This window comes from Athene cunicularia (genome assembly GCF_003259725.1).
Source record: "Athene cunicularia isolate RWA chromosome 2 unlocalized genomic scaffold, athCun1 chr2_part1, whole genome shotgun sequence".
Taxonomy (NCBI): Eukaryota; Metazoa; Chordata; class Aves; order Strigiformes; family Strigidae; genus Athene; species Athene cunicularia.
Window position 1 is genome coordinate 46,090,654 of NW_020799095.1, and position 23,595 is coordinate 46,114,248.

Genomic DNA, 23,595 nt, shown 5'->3' on the forward strand with positions numbered 1-23,595 from the left:
CTGGCAGTGTTCAAGGCCAGGTTGGACGGGGCTTTGAAGCAACCTGATCTAGTGGAAGGTGTCCCTGCCCATGGCAGGGGGGTTGGAACTAGATGGTCTTGGAGGTCCCTTCCAACCCAAACCATTCTATTATTCATTCTATGATTATCTGTTTTCCCCCCAGAGGAAATAGGGAAACTGGTAGAGAAGGTAAATATTCTTGCAGACAGAATTATCCTGACTTATACCCTGCAAAAACTAAAGTAGTAGACAAGCCTTTTAAAAGCAATAAAGTCAATTTAGTTGCTTTTTTAGATGTGTTAACCTCCTGTGCTACCAATAAGAAAAGACCTGGAAAATCACCTATTGACTAGATGTTGTGGAAGATTGCCCTCCCCAGAAGGGAGCCTGGCTGGTAGCAGGAGCACCGAGATGTGGCTCTGCTGTGTCACAGCTCTGCTGTCTTCCAGAAAAAGCTTTGATATCCCTGGGGCTGTATCCTTCAGTGAATGTAACAGAAGCTGCCATGACAACCTCTTGTAAATAAAAGTGGGTTGAAAACCAAATAAATCTGAAGCTGCTTTGTGGCTGTAAAGTAAATCTAAACTGCTCAAGAGGTCGTTTTTTGTAATTGGGGATGGCAGGAGTGATGTCTGGCTAACAGACAGTGCTGAGCGACGTGAAGGACTGACTGAGGAACAGGAGCATGGCAGGAAAGCTAACAAAACTTTTCAAAACAGACTTCTCATACTCTTAATTCCAGGTTAGCAGCACCAGGAGCTGCAATCTCTGATGGCTTTTGTTCCTTACAGGGATGATCGCAGACTGTGGTCTGTACAGAAGTTGTCTGTCTGAGGATATAATGCAGGACTGATGGATACAGGGAAAGATGCCATTCATTCTTCGACCAGGGCTCTGCAGTCTCAAATAAGAAGGACTCTTCCTCATACCAAGATGTCACTGTGCATCTTTGATGGAAGTTTTTAAAATATCTCTTCAGAACCATGTGATTTTCCAGGGTCCATATTCCAAGTGCAGTAAAGCACAGCTGGAGAGCAAGAAAGCTAAGAAAAGTTTCAATCCTAGGTTAATGCCAGAGTGAGCCATCAGTGTGTATCTGTTGGCATAAGATCAGTCGGATATGTGATGAGGGCTAGGGCTGTGCCATTGGCCTGTCGAGAGTACCGTGGTGTTTTGCAACACTTCTGGAGCAGTTTTTATTTTTTTGTTTTTTAGAGAGTTGCTGTATCATCAAATGCATTGTCACGAACACAAGAAAGAAATTTATCTAGTCTATATTCTGCAGAGATACACGCAAGGAGAAACTAAGCATCTAATACTTCCTTGCTTAACCAACAGGTTAGAACTGAGAGAAGTATTTGCAGCCTGACATTTGATATACATATTTTTACCTTCTGTAAATTGATGCCTTCACATATAGAATCCTGTGAAGAAGTGAAAGGTGAAAAAAATTACACAGGCCTAAAAGTACAATTATCCTGTTTGAAATGTTCTCCAGCACTGTATTAACAGAGAAAGGTCTCATGCTGTCCAGAAGAGGTATAGGTCCAGTTATTTCTGCTTACAGATAGAGATCTCCTGTTCTGTGTGTAAGACAGATGAAGTTAACATACCTGTGTGGTATCTGAGAGTTACAAATTAGCCTAGTCATCAGCTGGGTTTCATGATACTTTTAGACTTTAGAAATTAATATGTACATGTTTTGGGCAGAAGGTTTTTGCTCAAAAAAACAAGTTATGGTTTTGTTCCTAGCTGTTCCAGATTTTCTGAAACAGCTTTTTCAACCCTGATTACTAGATATGTGTCCCCTTAAATCCAGTTTCTTCCATCTAAGCTCTGGCCTTCCTAAATAGCAAGTTTTCTCCCTGTGGATTACAAGTAGTAGTAATATAGGGATGCTAATATGTGGAGCTAAAAGAGGTTATTTCATTGATTTATTCCATGGAGAGTGACTTAGTACACATCAGATTCCAGCTTCTGCACTACTGAAGATGGGTAGTGGAAAATGTTGGTAAATCCTTTGGCTAAATTAAACACGAGGAGATATATTTTTGTGTAACTTTCCATTAGGCTCTTAAACTTTTTCACAGAGATTCTTCACTTAAATGCTGCAGTAACCTATGAAGTAGGAATAATTGTAATTATTAATAATAATTTTAAAATTTAGTATATACACATTATTATAAAATATAAAATATTATATAAATTCTATAAAATATTATTATAAATACTATTTATAAATAAACAATTTTTATAGGGAGCACATAAATCATTTTGATCTTCACTAATTACAAAAATAAGCAAATTAATACAGAAGCTTTTAAGATCCTGCAGTTCCTGGTTCAGCCTCTGTCAAATCTTGATAACAGTGAAAATCTGAACCAAACAATTGGCCTCTTCTTTTGGTTTTGAGATGTTCCCTTAGATTTTTATTTGCAAATGAAGTTGATGTGAAACACAGACATCACAGCATGGCTATGAGGGTGATGTTATATACTTAGGTTGGTGCTTTGTTGTTCTGGCCTTTGTAGATGGTTCCCATTGAGTTTGCATAGATCGAGCCGGGAGCATACTAATTTGTCATGAATATTTTGGTTTGTGGCCTAATGATTTGGGGCCAGCTTGGCCAAGCTTGGCTGCTGCTGCTTTTTTTTTTTTTTTTTCCTTTCCAACTTGGCATGAATTACTCCCATGTGCTTCAGTTCCAGTAATTCGATATTTTGTTCCTTATTTTTGTTGTTCATTATGTAACCAGAATATTGTAAAACACTTGTAAGGATTATGCCTAAATTACACATTTTTGAGCATAGTTTGGATTTAGTATGATTACACAATGTGATGTGATTAGACCTGTGGCTGCTTTGAATTCTGAAGGCAAGCAAGCCTTGCAGACTTCCTGGCCGGTGCTAATTTTTAATTAAACTATATTTAATCTCAAATTAGGTTTATGTGAAATTGCTGTTTATTTATGTTTTGAACTATTTTAAATGGGATGCAGATGTGGTGGTAAGAGAAACACTGAATCATTACATGGAAAAGGTGATGCCTTGCATCTGGGAGGTTCTGTGTTGGGGAGCTATTCCTGACATTTAGATCCAGATTTGGGTTCCAAGACTCAGTTCTTCGGCACACAGCATTAGGCAACTCTATGCTTTCCGTCATAGAATTACTCATTATCTACTTTTCTGATCAAACAGATGCTAAACTTGACACTAACATAATTTCCTTATGCAAGTAGAAAGGAGCTCTAAAAGCCCCATGGTTGGAACATTAAGTAGCATAAACAGAACAGACGGCAGGAGGTACAATATAATTGCAGTTTGTTTTTGTTAGTTAAAGATGAGCATGTGTGCTTTTCTTATGACTTTATTGTCACACAGAATTGGGTGCTTTTCTCTCATTTGTGCAAGTGAATTGATTATTTCCTCCCCAAGTACCATGTCTTTGTTTTCTCCTTCTTTGTTATATATGTTACATATTTTTCGGAACATTGACATATTCTCTTTCAGGTTTTGTTTATTCCCATAAATACTGTTTAAACTAAGATTATATAAAGGCAAGATAAGCCATTTGCTGAGCAAGTGGCTGTATTTAAACTGTAATTTCCTATGTTTTTTTATGTGGGATTTAGGTACCTCCCCTTGAAAGTTTTAGCACAAGAATTTTGACTTTGGCTGCACAGGTGCTTTTTCATGGTGGTGTGCAAGCATTGCTAAGGGCTCCCTATTCATTTATTACTTAATCTGCAATTGGTTTCTCAGCCAAAGAGAACGATCGGAGCTCATGTTATTCCTTATCAGCAATTGCTATGGGTAAAGTAGTGGGCACTTCGGAAATAAAACCACAGTCTACAATCATGGGATGCTCTGATGGAAGGAAGAAGACCTTAATATTGGACACCAATTTTTCTTCTCTGTCCTGACAGGATCTCAGCTCATTTGCCATGCCATTCTTGGACGGTGACGTTGAGAGCACAGACAAAAATGCTTCTCGCAAGGTAGGATATTTCCAAAGCTTCACCTTCGCTGTAGTGGTTAAATCCTTTGGTGGTAAACACAGTTTATTAGGCTTAAAAAAGCCTGGGGTTTTAATCTTTCCTGCTGTACCATTAACCTGTTGAGAGCGATGCAATAAGGCAAATATAGTGACTTTTGCAGAACTTACCATGAGTGTGCAGTATAACCTGTAAATGATGCTAGCCTGTGGTGGTATTGTTTTAAATATTGCAAATGCATGTGGCACTGCTGTAATTCAATGAAGTGATATTGTGTGACTGTATTCTCAGGAATATAGTTAGCTAACAAAATTTGTGGTGTTGCTACAGAAATACAGTGCCCACATAGGTGTCTGTGGCTGTTGGTATGTTTTCTTGGAATTGTCTCCTGATGGTTGCTCTCTGGATGTGGAGGTTTTAACTGTTTGGTGTCCTTGAGCTGTCTGTCCTTGGCACTGGCAAAATGAGCTGCCTTCATTTGCTGAAGTCATAATGATAGGGTCTTCCTGTAAACAAGGTGGAAAGGTTCCTCCTTGTTGTGGGATTAACTCAAGGTTATCCTTCTGGAGGCATTGCTATGATTTGTCTTTCTGATGGCCTGCTGTTAAAATAAAGCAATACATTCACTGAGTTTGCTTGCTTTAAAATGATCAGGTAAGCACATTCACATTGGGGATGGTTATACAGCGCCTACAGTCTCCAAAGCAATAAAAATTGTGGGTGGGATCTGTCATCTTCAGGTCCTGGCCTCATCGTTTTCACAAAGTGTTGAAGTACAAGCTGGTCTGCTAAATGTAAGCCTCCTACCAGCCAAGTAATGGGCTTGGTGGAGACAGGTACTCCTCTGAACAGCAGATAACCCCAAAAGGTGATCTACAGCTACACAGCAGACCAGTTTGACTTGTCACAGTATTTACAAGGCTATGGACCTCCATGAAGATTAAACCTGCTACAAGCCATTTGTCAAAGAATCTGCAGTTACAGTTCAAGGCAGGTGAAGCAGTAAATATCTTCTTAGTGAAGCTAATCTGCATCTAGAACAATAACTTAGCTCTGTTGAGAGCATGAGTTTCTCTTCCTTTGCACCTCTCAGCAAAGGACAGTTGTTTAAAAACTTTCTGCAATCCATCAGCAATTGAATATGTTTCTAACAATGGCCTTGTTCTTTTCTGCATTGGACCTTTCAAGACTGGTGTAGGAGTCACTGACGCAGAGGAGCTCTTGTAGATGCCAGGGAAGCTAAAATATACAGTGTTACCAAAAGGTGCTTGTTTGAAGGGCTTGAATAAAGTGAACAGCGTTTATGTTTTTGGAAAGGGTTATCATGCTGGAAGAAGGCAGGGGTTTCTAGCTGAAACTTGATTTTTCCATTTATCACCTCCTTTTCCCAAAGAGAGGTGAGAAAGCTGCATCAGTCATAAGGAAAAAAAATACCAAAGCTAATCTCATGTGTAGTATGACATGATATCATTTAATGACTTGTACTTTCCCATTTATGAATTTCCTGTTTTTCTTCTTACTGGTCTTAGGATCTCTTTTGATGGGTACTTGTCTTAGGAGAACTGGAAGAACATTTCAGTAGTTGCCCCTGTAGCAAATGCTGTTTTTTGCCTAACTTGGCTCAAGTTCTGCTTATGGAAGTGCAATTAACTTTGAAATAACCATGCAACTGGGGCTCAACATCTGAAATGCGTTTTTAACTGACCTTTTTGATTGTGCGTATAAGACCCTGAGCTTTTTCTGACATTATACTTGGAGCTTTGTTCAAAACACGCAACAAAGTGATAAGAAATGAGCTGGCAGTGCCCAACTTCTGATAAGAAACAAATCTAATAAAATCCATCATATCCTACATACCATTTTCCTCAATGAGAAGGATGGGATCTTTGCCTCTAGTGAACGCTGAGTAGCATCAGACTGCAGTATTTATTTAATTCTAACTAAAAGTTTGCCAGTCCCTACTGGTGCTGCATAAAGAAGTCCCCAAGTTACTCTTCATTTTCAAGTGAGATGTTTTTCCTCTGTTCCAGTTTGAAATCACAGTATGGTGTGTAACTTTTGTATGTCAAAAGTCAGCATTTCATCAGTGGTGTGGCCTTTCCATTCATCAGTCATGCTGGAGACAGGCAATTGATCAGGGATGTCTCTCTTTCTGCACTTAACTTTTCTGTTGCTGGGCTACAGATCAAGGTAGAGAAGACTAGTTCACAACCCATCGTTCCAATCTGCCATTAGTTTAATTCTTCAGTTCTTTGTGAAAGGCTTTTAGAAACTGAATTAACATTTTTCACAGAGATCCTCAGCACTTTACAATGCAAGTGTCTCTCAATCATTATCCTGTGATAACAATCCTCATTACACAGCTAGGAAAATCATGTGCAGAATTATTTGTTCAGTTTCACATACATAGGATTTTTTTGGCAGCATTGGGAGGGTGACACACATTTCCTGAAGTTTAGCCTTAATCACTTCTCATTAACATGGTTACTATTATAAATGGTGTATTCTTCTTTCCTTTATGACCGATGGCAGAAAGATCATAGGGGTAGTTTTCACCTTCCTCTGTTGAAGATGGAGAATATAATACTGTGAGGACTCTTCTATAGAAGTTTTTGGTGTGGTGTGACAGAGGAAGGTAGCTCTTGTGCCTGTGGCAGGTATTCTGGCCCTTATTGCCTGACAAAATGCCTTAATGCTTGTGCTGGTAGCTTTGTCTAAAACAACTGGTATTTCTGATTGTCCCAAAGCTAGGACTCTCCACAAGTGGCTTGAATCCTTGTTGCAGAGGAAACTTAGAGGATCATTAAAGCAGTATAGACCAGGACAACCGGGAGCTCAGAAGCAATTAGATTTACTTGATTTCCTTAGTCTGGAAAAAGACAATGGAGGAGGGGCAGTTTAGAGGCCTGGAAAATCATGAGTGATGTGAAGCATCATTCAGAAAATAATTCTGGTACAGTGTGGCAGGGCAGCAGTCAGGCACTCAAATGGCTCTATCAATTTTAGAGGTCTTAACACCTTGAATGTTTATAGATCCTTCATTTTAAATGTTAAAGGTTAAAGGATAAGGTGTGGAAATTATAGGAAACTGATAGCCATTGCTTTCAGCTGAAAGCCCAGGATTGTGAATGATTAGAGAGAAGAAAATGGCACAGGAAGAAAATTATCCGTGGGGAGGCAACTAGCAAGTTAGAGATGGAGAAGGGAGGAGGAGGAAGAAAAGAAGTTTTAAGAATAATATTGATCCATTCATTTGTGGAAATAATTGAATTTTCATTAAATATAGAAGAAAGCTTGGAAAAGAAATGTGCATTAAAAATTCTTTTCTCTACTTGGGGAAAAAGCAGGTGAAGTGTTTATCTTAGATGACGATGGTGACTCTGTCCTCTTAATGACTTAAGTGTATTTAAAGCGGAAGATGCTAAAGCTAAACATCTTAAAATGAAATCCAAACAACTCTCATAAAATACCCTTAAATGAAATGATAGAGCTTTCTCTGACTAGTCCTGATTTTGAATAAATATTGGAGCAGAGATGAAGTTCCAAAAGACTGCAAAAAAAAGCAATTACTGTGTTAATATTTACAATAGTTGCAATTAGCACAATTTACAGGTTTGTCAGTCTAACATTAGTCATGGGCAAAACAATGACATATCTAATATTGGATAGTTAATGATGCTATTATAATAGACTCAATTGGATTGAAATTAATGATAAGCAGTTCTTATTGAACAAATATGAGGTTTTAAATGAATTATCAATCTGGTTGGAAAAAGTTGTAGTGTTGGTGTCACATATATTAAAACGTAGCACAAGATATTTTGATTTAAGAAACTGTAATGATACTGGATAAACACGGAGCCTATTAAATGAATCAAAACCTGGCTGATAAAATAAATTGAGACTCATCAGTGGAAATTTTTGTTTCTAGGCAGACAAAACATTCTGTTGCTATACCATACCATACTTTATTGAAACAAATACAGACTCATTACTGATACAATTTGTAGTTCATACAAAAACAAGGGGGAAGCGTGGTAAATTCTGAGAAGGAATGTCTCCAATGCAGAATGACCTGAATCGCTTAAAACACATTTTGCAAACAAATTGCTCATCTCAATTTGGTCAAATTGTGATTGGTTACACCTAGGAGCAAATAGTGCAGACTTTAGTGTTTGGGAAATCTGGCACAAAGCCTTGATTAGACTTGGAGAATAGCTATAGGTTATCAGCTGTATATGTATTCTGAATGTGATGTGGTGGTTAAAGGATTAGTTTGGGTTTTGGATGTTCGAATAAAGGAATAGGGTGAAAAGTAGAGGTTTTGTTATGACTGAATTTGGCACTGACTCACAGTTCTGCTATCAGTGATGCAAGAAAGTGTTGATGAACTAAGATCAGACAACATCTGAGGAGTGACTCCAATATTGAAGGACACTGAGGAGTGCTTTGCCCTGCTCCTGGTCCCAGCATTGTTTTTATTTTGTCCAGTGACTCATGGGAGCTATATGAGCAGCCCCTGGAACAGGGAGGAGAAACAAAAAAAAAAAAAAAAAAAAAAAAAAAAAAAAAAAAAAAAAAAGCCATTTTTAGCCCCCCGTTCAGTAGATAATAAAGCTCCTTTTGATTTTTTTTCCCAGTCTTTTTTTTATCCATTTCTTTATGAGTAGTGAGTATGGGGAGCGTGTCGTGGATGGTGCTGCAGCCTTGGCATGGGGCACCTGCAGTGGATGCAGTGAGCCTCAGGGCAAGGGCATGTAGGACAGCCACTACACTGTCATGTGCATCACTCCTTCCCACCCTTTGCTTTAAAATAAACGCAGTTAAGGGTTAGGAAGTGGATGGGGAGTCAGCCCTGCTTTCACCTTTCCTCAAGCCTGCTTCTGCCTTTGAGCAGCCCCGCTTGCTGCTGGAAACCTTACCCCAGCCGTCTGCACAGCAATGCAGAGCTCTCTGAGCCTGCCAGAGCAGCCAGCTGCATCCCATTGTATTTTAATTTGGGAAAGTGTCATTGTACTTTAGTTTTGGGAAGTGACATCTCTGATCCCGTAAAATACGTTGTCATCTCAATTGTTACTGCTCATGCAGAACCAAGGGAACTAGTGGTGGTGAATGTGACCACATGGTGCCTGGGAGAGTAAGTCCTTCATTACCTTTCAGTCTAATGAAGTCAGCTCTTGTGTTTCTGTGAGCTCTTTTGTTCCAGCAGAATGAGAGAATCATCCAATTAACTTTATCAAAGGCCTTTTTTATTGAGATTCAGTGGAAGGGCAGGAAACAAGTACAGACATCTATCTGGTGTATCGTCTCTAATTGTGTTTATTGTCCCTGTCAAGGATGTTGGGGGAGGGGGGGAGTCCTTTTCTGTCACTCGCCTTTCAAAAAAAATTTTAAATGAAGAGGCAAAATAAAGGTCAAATAATTCACTGTTGTAAAAGAAAACAGAACTCAAATGGTCCATAAATGTCCTAACTCTTTGGAATTGGAGAAAAAAAAGGAACAGCGCTCAGGAGCATTTAGTAACTTTCACTGAAATTCAGAAGCATTTTGAAAGGCTGTTTAGCTTGAGCCAATTCACATTTCAGACAGATTATTTTTTCAGCCTGTTCTGAAAAATCAATCTAAATTCACCAGAAACTGAACAAGAGCCATAGATTTTTCAGGGTGGGCATCCTGTGTGGAAGGCTGCATGCTCGAGAAAGGACCTGTTCCTGGAGTACCCTGGCAGAGGAGCAGAGGAGAGGGCTGTGAAGAGGTGCTGTGTCAGGGACATGGGCAGTGCCTGGGTTTCCCTGGCTCCAACACAGACTCTGCCTCTGCGTAGTCAGGGCCTTCTCGGCAGAGCTCGTTCATTTTTCTGGGCACGTTGCTTTGGCAGGATACTTCCCTACAGTTAAGTGGTCCTTAAAATCTAGACTGGGAGCAGAAATGGCTTCTTAGAGACAGCTTTATTTGGTAAAATGGAGGGATCAAATTTTCAGTACAAAGCATAGGAAAGAAAACAACAATGTTGGGAAAATTTCTGCCCATGAGTGAGAAGAGACAGGACTGAAATGGTTGGTGTGTGGAGGACAAGAGACTAGTTTGTGGTGAAGTATGAATAGTTTGGTCTCTTAGCACATTGCACTGGGGATTATCATATGGTAGTGATTAAATGTAATGCGCTTTAATCTTTCTAGTAAAAGAAGATGAAGAAATGAGAGTCAGGTAAGAAAAAGATGAGGGGAAAGTTGGCAGAGTGGTATTGAAAGAATGACTGTTGGGTGGAGGGACAGAACTGGTGGGGTTTCCCCAAGCTCAGTCCTGGGACTGGTCTTTGCTAGTAAGGCTGAGATGAAAACCAGAAGCATACTAACCAAATTAGTTGATGATGCTGAGAGAGGTGGTTTTTTCATCATAGAGAAGGACCTTATACAGGAAGACCTGGATGGACCTTCAGGATGGATAAATTCTTAACAACACTCCTGAACAAGGTTGTTCACTTGGGATTTGTCAACAGGAGCAATAAATAAAAGAGGTCAGGGTGTGTACTTTTGGCCCAGAGATGAAGGGCTTGGGCACAGTCCTGTTGCATAGCCAAACTCTTGCACCCACTACAGCAGGGTGGCCACATGCAACCTGGGACTGTTCCTGGCTTGTGCTTTCTCTAAGCCGAGGCAGCACCTGAGGAGTTCTTATGGCAGAGACTAAATGCTCATCAGATGGTAAGTGAGCAGGGAAGTGTGATGGACAACTGCTCAACGGTTTGAGCCTTTGTCCAGCTGTTTCATTCACTGGTATGGGGTGGTCTGGGGCTGGTAGTAGTTTATGTTGGGAATTTGTCATCTAGGAGTTTGTCTGTTGAAAATGAAGTTGTGGGTCTGCTGGTGCATCACAGGATGACTCTGAGCCATTAACATGCATAGCTAGGAGAAAGAAATAAAAAATGAGGAATAGAGAAAGATTCCCTCATCCAGGTGAAATGACAGGGACAGCTTTCAAGGATGCCATTTCTTGTGTTGAAATCTTCCAGAGCTGCCATGCTTGGGGCAGGTGCCACACTATCACTTTACATTTCATTCAAAAAATTTGATCTACTAGATGCCAAGTCTACTAGGTGCCAAGCACTGTAAGACATGTCTCGTTTCATTGCTTTATTTTTCAACAGTGGTTAGTTCTGGATGTATTTTAGAAACTTGCCTAAAATCATTTGGTGTATACAACAGAGCAAAGTCTCTCCCTGGTGCCCAGCTGAGGATCTTTTTATGCTCCAAAGCATGAAAATTGATAGTGTCTTACAGCATTTTAGGATATATTTACTCAGTGTGATGTAAGGTAACTGGTTTAGCCTTGAACAAGCCGAAACAGTTGCTAGAAACAGCCCATCTGATGTATCAGGACTCTGCTTGGTTGTTTAACCTCACCAGGGAGCACATTGCTGTAGGCTGGGGGTAGGTTTGCACTGGTAGTATTACTGAGCTGCTGATTTAGCCTTACCCACTGCACTGTTCTCTGCAGACATACAGTCAGGAGCTGACATTTCCTTCTCTCCCTTCATTGTAAGGTTTAAGGAGTCCAAGGTTAGGGCACAGAGTTTAAAGATTCTGTATATGCTCTGCACAAAGGCAACACAGGGAATGTTTTTTTGTTGTTTGTTTGGTTTTTTAATTAGGTGATACTCTTCATACTTAGAGGAATTTTTCAGTTTGTTTGATTAGACCTTATTTGTGCATTGATTTGTATTGTACTTGCATTGTGTGTTTGGATTCCTTATCTCCAAAAGGCCAATTACCCAGTCAGGGTCAAACAAACCATATCACAATGTGCATTTATTAGGTGTCTTTCATATTTCTCCCCGATCTCACTTTACTGCTTTTCCTGGACCAGCACAAACTGATGTACAAGGGTTATTAATGTGAGAAACTAGGGTACAATACTTTTGCTGCTACAGCTCAGCTGGGGGAACAGTTACGTTTCCACTGCACATGTGGGAGTTTTGTGCCCACCTGCCTGTCATAGCTTCAGTAAGTGAGTCCAAAAAACATGAAGAACAGGCTGATGATCCATCTAGCTGTGTAACCTGCCTCTAGCACCACTGCCAGAGTTGTCACGCCGAGTCTGCGTAGGATGGTGGGGTTTATTCCACAGCAGAGATTCTTCCACATTCCCAGCTGAAGCATGAAAATTAACATTGCCTTGTGACTTTTGTATATGCTGTGATAACTGTTGTTGCTGCTGATTTTACTCACAGAAGTACGTAATCATCTTTTAAAACTCTCAATCCGTTAACCTCAAATAATCTTCTAAGAAGGCAATCCTGTTGTAATTCCCAAAGCAAAATCACAGGTATTTTATCTGCTTTGATGGTAGGTGTAACCTCTGTGTAATTAACACATGGAGCGGCTGGGGAAGAATTTGATGAAGTAATTTCCTTTAATTTAGGAGCATGCACATGTGTATTTAGCAGCGTGCCCCTGGCGCTCAGACAATTAGCTTATTCATCTGCCTGGCATGATGGAGAGAAAGCAACTGGATGTGATTGCAATAAATAAAAACATCCCACCGCTTCTGCTCAGAATTTGAGAACAATTAGCTTTTGTGTTTGACTTGCGCATACAAGGGAATACTGATGTTTTTGACAAATTGTTGCTTTACATTTTACATTACTAGAATTGCTTCAGCATGTGAGGACATGTTAGTCTTTTTTAAGTGTCTCCTATCAGTGTGTTGTTATAACCAAGAAATCATGCAGAAAAGATAACATGACATATTAAGGGTAGCACCAGAATGATGTCCTTCTCTTAGCTTTACAAATGTCATGGTTCATCACTTTAGGAAAAATTATAATGAAATTACTGTCCTGGAAGCAGTCTTAAATTACAGTAGTGGTGGTAGATTTGTATTATGGTTAAAGTGAACTTGAAAATGTTCATACTCTCCACTTTCAGGCAGTATATTTGGCAACAGACAGTTTTAAATTGCAATGCAAAAGGAGGTGCCGTTGCACTACTTGATTGTTTCCTGGACTGTATAGTTGTGAACAGAGCAACATAAAAGTAGTCTCAGATGATTTACAGATGATATTTCAGTAAAGTTAATGAGTTTTTTTGAAAAGGCTATCACTTTGGGACTATTTTACCCATGACAAAAGCGCAATTTGTTTATTAATTTACTTATAGTGTGGTTATTATTCAAGGTCTCAGTTGAGGGATTGTACCCTATTATTCTTGATAAATACTCACCAGGAGACCATCTGTGTGCCAGAGGAGTTTGAGTGGAATAAAGGAGATACGGTCCTCATGGTGAAATAGATGTGTAATATGAAATGAGTTTTCAAGATTGCACACCGAATCCATGGGAGGCAAACCTGAGGCTCAGGCCACTGCATTAAGCACGAAACACTACTTTTTTTCTTCTCTTATGGATACTGTCAAGATTCTGTTGCTGCTTTTGGTACCCATTACTTCAGTTCGAATTGATTTATCTTTTCCAAAAATGTCCCTTTGATGGCAACTAATTAATCTGCAAAAGGGCAGGTATATTTTTGAGAGATTTTTGTCCATGCTGTCAAAAATAAGTGTGCAGGTGTAAAAAACTGCTGTGTCTCTTCCCAGACATCTCTGTGCTGTGCAGAGGAGCACAGAGCAGAATTCATCAGCTGTTGAGGGCTGTGCTGGCACATCCCTGTGCCTCTCCTGGTGACCCATGCCATTTGTGTCCATCTCCCATACCAAATGTCACTTGCCTTTTAGCTTAGAGACTTTCCCAAATGAGGGACCATGCTATCTGCAGGCCCTTCTACAATTCCCACAGAGCAGAACCCATTCCAGTTCTGTCCCATCCCAAGTGAAAAGAGGACCTGGTCCAAAGTGCATGTGCAAGAGACAGAAAAGATTACAAGTGGGATCCTGTCTTACGGAGGGAGCAGCTATTTGGCTATTGTGCTGCTTGTACATATTTCTACAAGTGTTTTGGAGCTGTGGCTAAACATTATTTTGAAAGGAAGTTAATTGTATATGTGTTTTAAACTCAGCTGACCATTTTTATCTGGATTCATATACACAAGCCCTTCACTGACCCAAAGGAGGGCCATACATACATATGAGGCTTTCTTTCATCTCCTTGTTTGTGTAAATCATCCTAATAAAAGATGCTGGTTTTCCCTACAGTGACTCCCATGGCGACAATACCCGTACATAACTAGACTGACACATGTCAGGTGGCATCTTCACAGGTAGAAGTTGCTGTCTTCTCCGTACCGCCTGTTTCGTGTTGCATGACTGGGAAGAGAGGAGCAAGCATGCAAAGGGCTGGAAACTCAGTGGCACACTGTGCCCATGGGCACATACATCGTGGCCTTTGCTTATGCATCCCCTGGAGACCTAAAACCCAACGCTGCCTTTTGCCAGGAACAGAGCCCTTCATTCATAAGAAACACCCCCAGCTAAAAAAACAGCCTCGTACCCACAGAAGTACTTTGTGCATCTAGAAGGAAATAGACTCTATGTATAACCCAGGCACAGACAAATCCCACAGAGGTTTTGGGTCAGCTTCTGTTAATTGTATGTGGGGAGAATGTAATCTTTGCTCCTTTTTTTTTGTTTGTTTTTCTGGATTTTTATTGCCCCTCACTGTGCGAGCCCACACACTGCAGTGCTGTGTTGTGCATAGATATTCAGGCTAGCTGGAAAGCCAGCACAGGTCCCAAAAGAGATACAGCTGTTAGAAAGGTCATACCCAAGCTTGGGGACAGGGTAATTAGCAGGAATGTCATCACTCTAAAATGGTTCCTCTATTTTTGGGACTGGAGTTGCAATCCCACAGTTGTGGCAGTGGCCAGCATTGTAGAGGCCTCTCAGGCGCTTGGGAACTTGTGCGCTGTGCTGTGTCGTGTTCTGCGATGGAGATGTAAGTACTGCAGATAGGTGCTTAAATTCAGGAGGAAGACTTTGGGGCGCTGTATTTCCTTGCCTTAAATAAATTCATTGCCAGTCATCTTTCAGTTGTCCAGGGAAGGGAGATGTGTGGCAAATAAAAGCAGTAAAGAAAATCCTGCTTTATATATGTGATGATAAAATGTATGCACACATGTTGTAATTTTTTTGTGAAACTCAGGGCATCTTTAAGAACCAGGGGCAGCATGAAGCCCGGAGAGGTGGCACACATGCATTTGCCTGTCAGTGGAGGCAGGTGCTGGAGAAGATGAGGTCTGGCTAATCCACCACCCAAATAAACAGGAGTTGACTGTGTTAAAACAAGTTCAGAGATCCTGATTGCCCAAGCTGACCTGAATTAATGGTGATTTTCTTTTTTTTTTCCTTTTTCTCTCCTCCTTAGGTGGAAGAAAACTACTCTGCCGGCAGTCCCTCAAAAGGCCTTTTCTCAAAAGGGCTTCAGAACCGACCATCCAGCCCCGTTTCTGCCCCTGTGAGATCCAAACATAGCCCTGGGTCACCCAAAACAGTGTTCCCCTTCCCCTACCAGGAGTCTCCCCCACGCTCCCCACGCCGAATGAGCTTCAGTGGGATCTTCAGGTCCTCCTCCAAAGAGTCCTCCCCCAATTCTAATCCGTCTACCTCTCCTGGGGGCATCAAGTTTTTCTCCAGATCAAGAAAAAGTAAGAAATTGCTCATGTTATTTCAGGAAGATACACGGTACCTCTGGGCTTGGCCCATTCTTTACCTGCGGTAGTGAAGTAAGTGCAGATGAGGCATGTGCTAATTGTTCATTATCGCTTTCACTGACCATGCATTTTGGGTTTCTGACATGCTGGCCATCAGGGTATGACCTCTACAGGGCCGTGGACACCTATGCAGGGCTGAGGAGGGAAATCATGCTTTAAAGCTTTGCTTAGAAATCCTGCATCCACCTTAATGGGAGTTTTCTAGGTGGTTTCACTGAGGTCGGTTGGACGTCAGCACCAGGGCTTGAGAATAGCTGGAGATGTTCATGGGATTTGTGGTAGAGGTGGGCACAGAAAGGACATCATCTTGGGAGCTAAGGGAGACTCGCTTCTGTAGACTCCATAGAGAATTTCAGCTGTTTTTTTAATTGATTTTTCTTTGTCTGATTGTAGGAGGTGAAAAGAGGTCTTTACTGGATAGAAATAAATTATGTGTTTCCAATCAAATGACCATTAAGGGAGTGTCTGAGCTCCTCTGCCAGAGTATAAAAGGCATCATAGACCTCTATGGTTCAGAACACTTGCATGCTTTATATCAGGCACAGATTTTACCTCTTCAGCAGCCTGTGAGCTAACACACCATTAAGACTCAGAACTGAGCAGGATTGAGAACAGGCTTCAATTTTAAAACTTTCTTGCTGAATAAAGTTTCCCAGTGCTGGTCTACAAACCAAACCTGGTATACCCAAGGGGTTAGTGCCTGTAGGAAGGGAAGAGAGTTACAGGGGAAAGAGAGGGATAATATCTTGCCACTGAGGATGCTGGATTGTGAGACCACAGTGAGTTTTCCTTCCGTGAACAGAAGAAATAACTCGATGATAAATTGCTGGCAAATCTTCTGTGACAACGTAGGTACAAGATTAGTGATGCATATAACTACATTTGGCTGTATGTTTCCTGCAATGTACTGATAGCTTTCAGTGACTTTTAAATAGTATAGAGGGACCTTCTTGGTTTTCTTCCTCAGAATTTCCCTTTAAAATGTTGATTTTAATCAGAACAAGTGATTTCATAGTGACTTTTGTGCACAAGAGCACGGCTATACAAACCCATGTAGGATTTTTCTTTACAGTTATCAGAAGCTCTGCTTCAGCTTAATTGAAATGTCTTCTTTTCCAATCCTTGCTTCTCTCTAAAACACCTTCAGGAAACTGAGAGTAGGAGTCAGTGTTTCTGAAGGACTCCAAGTAAACTCCAAGCATCATTTCTATTCAAGGACATTTGTTCTTCTTTGCTTGAAGTTCAGATATGTTTTTATGCTCCCCCCTTTTTCAAGCCTCACAATAATTAAAGTCCATTTAAGTTATTTTTGCTAGTCCGCATAGGTTTAAATATGGCATAGACAATATGCTGCTGACGTGAGTATGCAGAGAAGGGCTTGCTGCTGTATGAATAACGTCAATATACAATGCATAGCAAAGCCATTGTGTGACTTTTTAATCAAGTTATCCAAGCAAACAGCACTATTTAAGTCCTAGCTAGGTCCAACAGAATACTAAATAAAGGAATCTTTAAGTAGTCAGCAAAATCCTTTTGATAAGGTCACATCACTGTTGCAGGAACAGGCTTGGAACAGGGCCATGCTATATTTGAGCTAACAGAAGATACCCATGACCCTGCTGCTCCAGAGAGGGTTGCAGGAATTGTGCTGGGCTTATGTGTTCATGATCTTTTGTTTTTTGGGAAGGAGTGACAGCCTCTTGGAAAAGGCACGATGATTAAAATTGGTGTTTAAATTGATAACTCTTCCCATTCTGCAGCTTTTTGCAAACCAGAACATTTCTCACCACGTACTTTCACATCTTTTAGCTCTCTTACAGAGAGACTCATGCCGATACATACCATTCACTACCACATTAGAGTAGATTTTATTCAGAATGTGATAAACAGGGGTCAATAATCAATTACACTCTTGGGGTTTACTGAATTTAATTAAATTTTATTGAATTTTATTTAACAAAACCTTTTCAGGACTTCAGGAAATGTATGGGTTAGCATTTCTGTTGTATTTGCTTTTCACAAGCAAAACTTTTGCATTCTGCTACTTCACAAATAAAGAATATCCCTATGTATTACAAAAGGCAAAGATAATTGGTTACATCCCACTCAAAACACAGTCTCTGTGGCTTGAACAGCATTTCCTGAATGACAAGACTTCTCAGACACTCCTCAGACCAGATATCTCAGACCTTTGCACAGATGCAGTGCTGAAGAGCCCTGAGAAAAGCTAGACCAGCACATGGATTTACATTTCTGAAGGTACATAAATGCTTCACTGCTCAAAATTGTCACAGCCTATGTGATAAAAATCCCATTTTCTCAAGCTGCTTGGGATACCTATGTTAAAATGGGACTTAGGTTGCTTTACCAGTTCTGAAACTGTGAGTGCATTGAATTCAGATGGACTTGCCATGCTTGCCTGCCTTTACAGCCCAGCTGGTGCTGGGTTAATAGTATTAAAATGAAAATTAATACTAATTTGCTGGGCTGCTCTAAGAAGAGTTTCACAAAGGGAAGTCATCCTCCCGTTCTGCTCAGCACCAGTGAGACACACCTGCAGTGCTTGGTCCAGTTCTCAACTTCTCAGTACAAGAAAGACAGGGACATACTGGTCCAGCAAAGGGCCACTATGTTAGTCAGGGACTGGGGCATGTGGTGTATAAGGAAGAAGAAGGAGGAGAAGACCTTTTTGCTGTCCTCATCTACCTAACAGGGTTATGGAGAAGGCAGTGCTGGGCATCTCAAGGATGCCCAGTGAAAGGGTAGAAGGCATCAAAAGAAGCTCCAAGCAGGTGTAAGAAAAACATTCTTGATGGGGGTGATATGACATTGGAGCAGGGGTCCATAGGGGCTGTGAAATTGCTGCCCTTGCAGATTTTAATAAGTTGACTGGATAAGGCTCTGAACACCTCACTTTAAAGCTTAGCAGGAGTTGGACCAGAGACCTCCAGAGGCCCCTCCCAGCCACGGCTCTTCTGGGAAGCTGTGCAGTGGAGCCTTCCCTTTGGATTTATAGCAAATCTGTATTTTATCCAGGCAATCTGCAATTTAAAAAAAAAGCACTGGATAAAAGTTCACAGGGACTCGGGGGGCTTTTTGTCCCCAGCTTTATCTGAAATGTGTCTGTGCTGCGCTCCTTGCCCTATCATGGAGCAGTATGTGGGGGAAGTATATGCAGTCTTTGTTTTAAATATCATACCCCATCTTCCCTCCACTTCCTTCCCCCACACATTGTTCAAAACACAGACTAACCTGTTACTCCACATATTCCTTGTTTTTCTTGGAAGCAACTTCTTCCTAGGTTGTTTTTATTTTAAAGGCTATGTGTGGTATTCACAACACTTTCTGTCCCATGTAGTTGTTCTTTTCCCAGCTGTTATTTTGCCTTTTGGATATATGCAGTTTAGGAAAGGCATTAATGGCTAGGGTAGGACGATATTAAAACAGAAAGTGATTTGCAGACATGAGGCTTAAAATATTAAGTTAAAGCTTTTGCTCATCTTTAATGTTGTATCACTTGTTTTGGCAATAGTCAAAAGCTCATCTTTGTGTCTTTTCCCTTTGGTTCAGCATCTGGTCATAACCCCACGTCTCTGATCTGACAAAAGATTTGCCTTGAAAGGAAAAATACCTTCCCACAACGTGTACTTGGCTGCCAGCCACTTCAGGTATTTTGTAAGTACAGCTTCAAAACAGTAAACTGCTGATTGGGGCTTTATATCCAGTGTCCCAGTTTTGAAAAGGCAACAAATCCATCTCAGGCCCCTCTGGAAGAGGCTCTGTGGGGACCTTTTTGGGTGAGGTATGTGCTTGGCCACTGGTGCAACCCCTTCGTTTTGGGAAGTTCACCGCAAGAAAAATCCAAGACAGCTCTTTGCATGTGGGGTTTCTGCATAAGTGCTTTGAAATTTAATTCTTGGCTTTTTAATTTCTTTTTGTCTGAGAATTTCTTTGCAAAAGCACTGTTAGACTGACAGTTGAAAACTGAATATGTGTTTGGGATGAATTAAGCTTGGCTTCAAGGTGGAGCAGATGATTTGCTAATGCTGCTCCTCCACACTATGAAGCTTGGTAGAGGCAGTCCCACCCAGTGCTGCCCACCTGACATCTCCCAAAGCCAGGCACCTTCTGCAAGTGAAGACTTGGCTCTATGAGATGGAGAGCTCAGTACCTGGGTTTTACCCAGTGTGGGCACATGAGCAGCAGTGAAACATTGAGCAATTACATTTTAATTGGATAGAAAAAAATGAGAAAATTGAAGTGACTTGTAGCTAGCAGGAGGCTTCTACAGAGCTGACACCGAATTCCTAGATGTTTTTCAGGGACAACAGGAACAAAGGATGAGTGAAGATGTGCAAGTTGAAGTTTGAGGTGCTGTGAAATGTGACTTCAAAACTGGCATTGTGGATCTGCTTCCTAGCTAGTCATAGGTTTGCTCTAAACTTCCTGAATTGTTGTCATGAAGAACAACTTGGGACCCAATGCTCTAAGACGTTATTGAGTCTTGGCTGTGATGGGAGCGCATTTCTCTTGTGTACCAGTTTGCATAAGCAAGTATAATGCCAAGAGAAAAAAAAGTGGCACAAATTTACTCTCACAAAAGCAAACTGAGGTCATCCAAAGTAAACACAGGAGAATGACCTGCGCTGGGGAAATACACAATTCAGATTACACTTTTCTTGCATGAGCTTTACCTTCAGAGCAAATACATATATAAAAAAATGAGGAAAGCTTTATTTTACTAGGTAGAAGTTAGGGAGCTACCCCTGCAGGTAGGCTAAAATCAAGTACCCTTAATATTTTATTAAAAGTAGATGGTTGAGTGAAATTTAAGTCATTAAAAAGTAGCTTTTTCCATGGGGCTGAATGCCCCCTTGAAAGGACAACAGGGCATTTTCCAGTCCTGCTTCCCCTTCCAAAACCATCAGTTCAAGTAACAGCAATACTCATAACACATTGATGGTGCTGCCAGTTTTAATAGCAAAAGGGAATCAATTAAAAGGTTTCCATTGACCTAGAGCTTTGGGCTGTGGTGGATGGGGTCAAAAGATAAATTTAGCTCAGAATTAAAGGTTGTTTACAGGAGTGAATTGAAAATTACACAGCTTTCAAACACCTTGAATCTGATGGTCAGATTGGAATGACAGTGGATTTGCACTGTATTTGAGGAAGAAAAAGTTTTTCGATATAAAGTTTTAATATTCTGTCTTCTCTTGGTAATTTCTCTCCTTCTGAAATTTAATATTAATAACTGTGGTGCCTAAAATAACCTATAAGGAGGGCTCCTGGTGCTCCAATAATAAAGGACCAGATAGAGTTTTTTTCAGAAGACTACAGGATGCAATACAGAAAGCTCGTCATAAATTTTATTCATTTTAATAATTTATTTTCTTGGAGAACATAACTGTGGTTAGACTATGCTGTAAGAAAAGCTTATGACTGTACTACGTTTTGCCTGTAGATGGAGCAAGTAGGTCTCATTTGCAATAGCCCAAAGGAAGAAATGGGGAAAACCCTGCAGCTCTGCTCCCTTGAAGGCTTCCTAAGTGCTGCTGATGTGTGCTAAAACTTTTCTTCAAGCTTAAACTGAAACTCATTTCCCCCCAAGATTTTACTCTATATTCATGACATTTAGGTAATAACTTGCAGTGGAGTTTAGGCCGAGAAAAGGCTGTTGTGAAGGGTCAGTAGCTGGTCACAGGCATTTCATGTACTGTTGACTGAAGCTATTTTCCACCATTACTCTTTAGGAATACCTTCCCATGACACTTGGTGCTATGCAATGGACTGTCCTCCCTTGTGCCAGCTACTGGAGTCTATATTTGGATATTGCTTTGCTAAATCAATTATTTCACCCCGTAGTCTTGGACCCTCCCAGCCTTTGGACCACAGCTGTAGAGAACCATCAATTATAAACCTGCATCAGGATGCCAAATAGCTAAGGCCACTTCCATCTTCAGTTTTTTATCTGTTCACAGTCCCTCTGCCTTCTGAAAGGGCAGGTGGGTGGGATGCCAGAGGGAAAAGCCATGAGGCAGCTTTGGTTTCTGGCTGTGACTACCCTCGCTGTGCAGGACAAAGGGTCCAGGTTGGGGAAGGATGGGGCTGCTCAGTGCAGGTTCACCTTGGGAAGGTGGCATAGGCTTTTCCACTGTCATCCCATAAAACCTAGGAAAGGAGCAGAGCCATTTGTCTTGCTTTATTATTCCAGTACTGCTGTGCAAAACCATATAATTTTCCAAGCTTGCTTTGCCCACAGAGGCAGAGAGGGGGACTGCCACTGTTCATTTCTTGTCTATGCTAGAAAAATTACTTTTTGCAGACAACATGTGTCAGCATGTCTGCAGCCAGGCTGGTGTTGCACACAGCTTTGCATGACCAAAGACAAGCCACATTCAGCACGGTTTCTCCTGCCAGTTAGTGACATCTACTGTCAGCAGCAGATGATTTTTCTGGTTAAAATGTGCCTATGGTGATTGGTCTTAGTTTATTTGGAGCTATCTGTCAATGCGCTTCCCATTTCACCTTAGTTATCTGCATAGGTGGAGTACATTCAGTATGCTTTTATATTCTTTACCACTCTTTCTAGGCAAGAAGGATTTTTCAGACTATCTTCAAATCACTAGTCATATAGATGTAATGATGAAAAGAAAAAAAAAAAAAAAAAAAGGGAAGTTTTTCAGTCTCTAAATTTCAACTGTAGAGTATGGGCCAGACCTGTGACCAGATTCATTTTCATCTTCTATCTCTTTCCTGGGATTTAAATTGTGGAACATGCTACAAATGATCAGACTTTTAAAAAACAACCAGGTTATTATTTTTTTTGATGTATAGACAAGACCTTAGTTTTGTATTTGCTCTTTTAGAGAGTGCTACTGTCATGCAGGAGAAATAGAAACTACAGTTTGAACATCTCCAAAGGTTGATGAACCCTGGTGGCCATTCACTGCTGGTCTTCTTTGTGTCCTTTGATAAGAGAAGTCTGCAGGGCAGTACTCATGTGCATGTTCCCCCCACAGGCAGTAATGTAAGCAACAGTAAAGCTGAAGAGAGAGTTTTAAAGTCTCAAGCTGTGTAATCACAGGAAATCATTTGGATATAAGTCATGGGGGATTTTTTTTGTGGTTGTGGGTTGGGGTTTTTTTACCTGTAGTTTAAAAATGCAGGAGTACATGTAGGAGCAGATTTTCAAACACATTTGTGTGTCTATTTTCCATTTAGATCAATCATTTCAGAATTTAGTCCATAAGCAAGTATTTGGTTTTAAGTGCTGGAGAAATGCTGTTTATTTTAGTAGGTTTGTTCATACATTTAATGTTAAGTACATTGCTTTATCTGAATCTTGTGAATGCTTGTCATGATCCCACTGAAAATGCATTGTGCATCCAAGCTCTTTTGATACATGGTTAGAGTCTGAAGTATTATTAATTAAGATATCAGATCCAAACTTTACAGATATCATGGGTTCTCAGCTTCTTAGATAAAGTCCATGGAAAATGCCTCAAAAATGGGCTGAATAAACATGATAAATGTTGAATCAATCAGTTTTCTGATGTGGAAAAATATGGAATGAAAGAACCTGATCACAAGGCAAAAAAATGCATGGTTTGGGGAATATAGTATGTGTAGCAGAGTAAGTAAAGTACAGTTAAATCCCAGTCTTGGTCCAGCAGCCTGTAGCTCTTACAGAGCCCTTGCTGGGTCTTTGACTGAGCTTGTACTGAATGAAAACACTGATTTTAAAAAGAAAATAAAACCCCTAATAATGATGGTAAATCTCTGTGCACTGTGAGAGTCAATAGGGCGATGTGTTGATCACTCTCAGGTCTCATTTTATGGGCTTTATGGAAATGAGCCTTTGCTTTATGCAACTTTTGGGGCTGTGAAAGCATCTTGAAGGAGAGCCCTGGCGATAACCAGTGATTACACTGAGAGGGGT

General features: G+C 40.6%; 1 protein-coding gene across 1 annotated transcript in view; it reads left to right on the top strand.

Moving 5' to 3' along the window:
• Positions 1–23,595, top strand: part of PRKAG2 (protein kinase AMP-activated non-catalytic subunit gamma 2) — a 221,201-nt gene that overhangs the window by 63,887 nt on the left and 133,719 nt on the right. The window contains exons 2-3 of the mRNA XM_026843521.1: positions 3,926–3,997; positions 15,311–15,590. Of these exons, the coding sequence (XP_026699322.1) occupies positions 3,926–3,997; positions 15,311–15,590 (352 nt within the window). The remainder of the gene's footprint in view (positions 1–3,925; positions 3,998–15,310; positions 15,591–23,595) is intronic.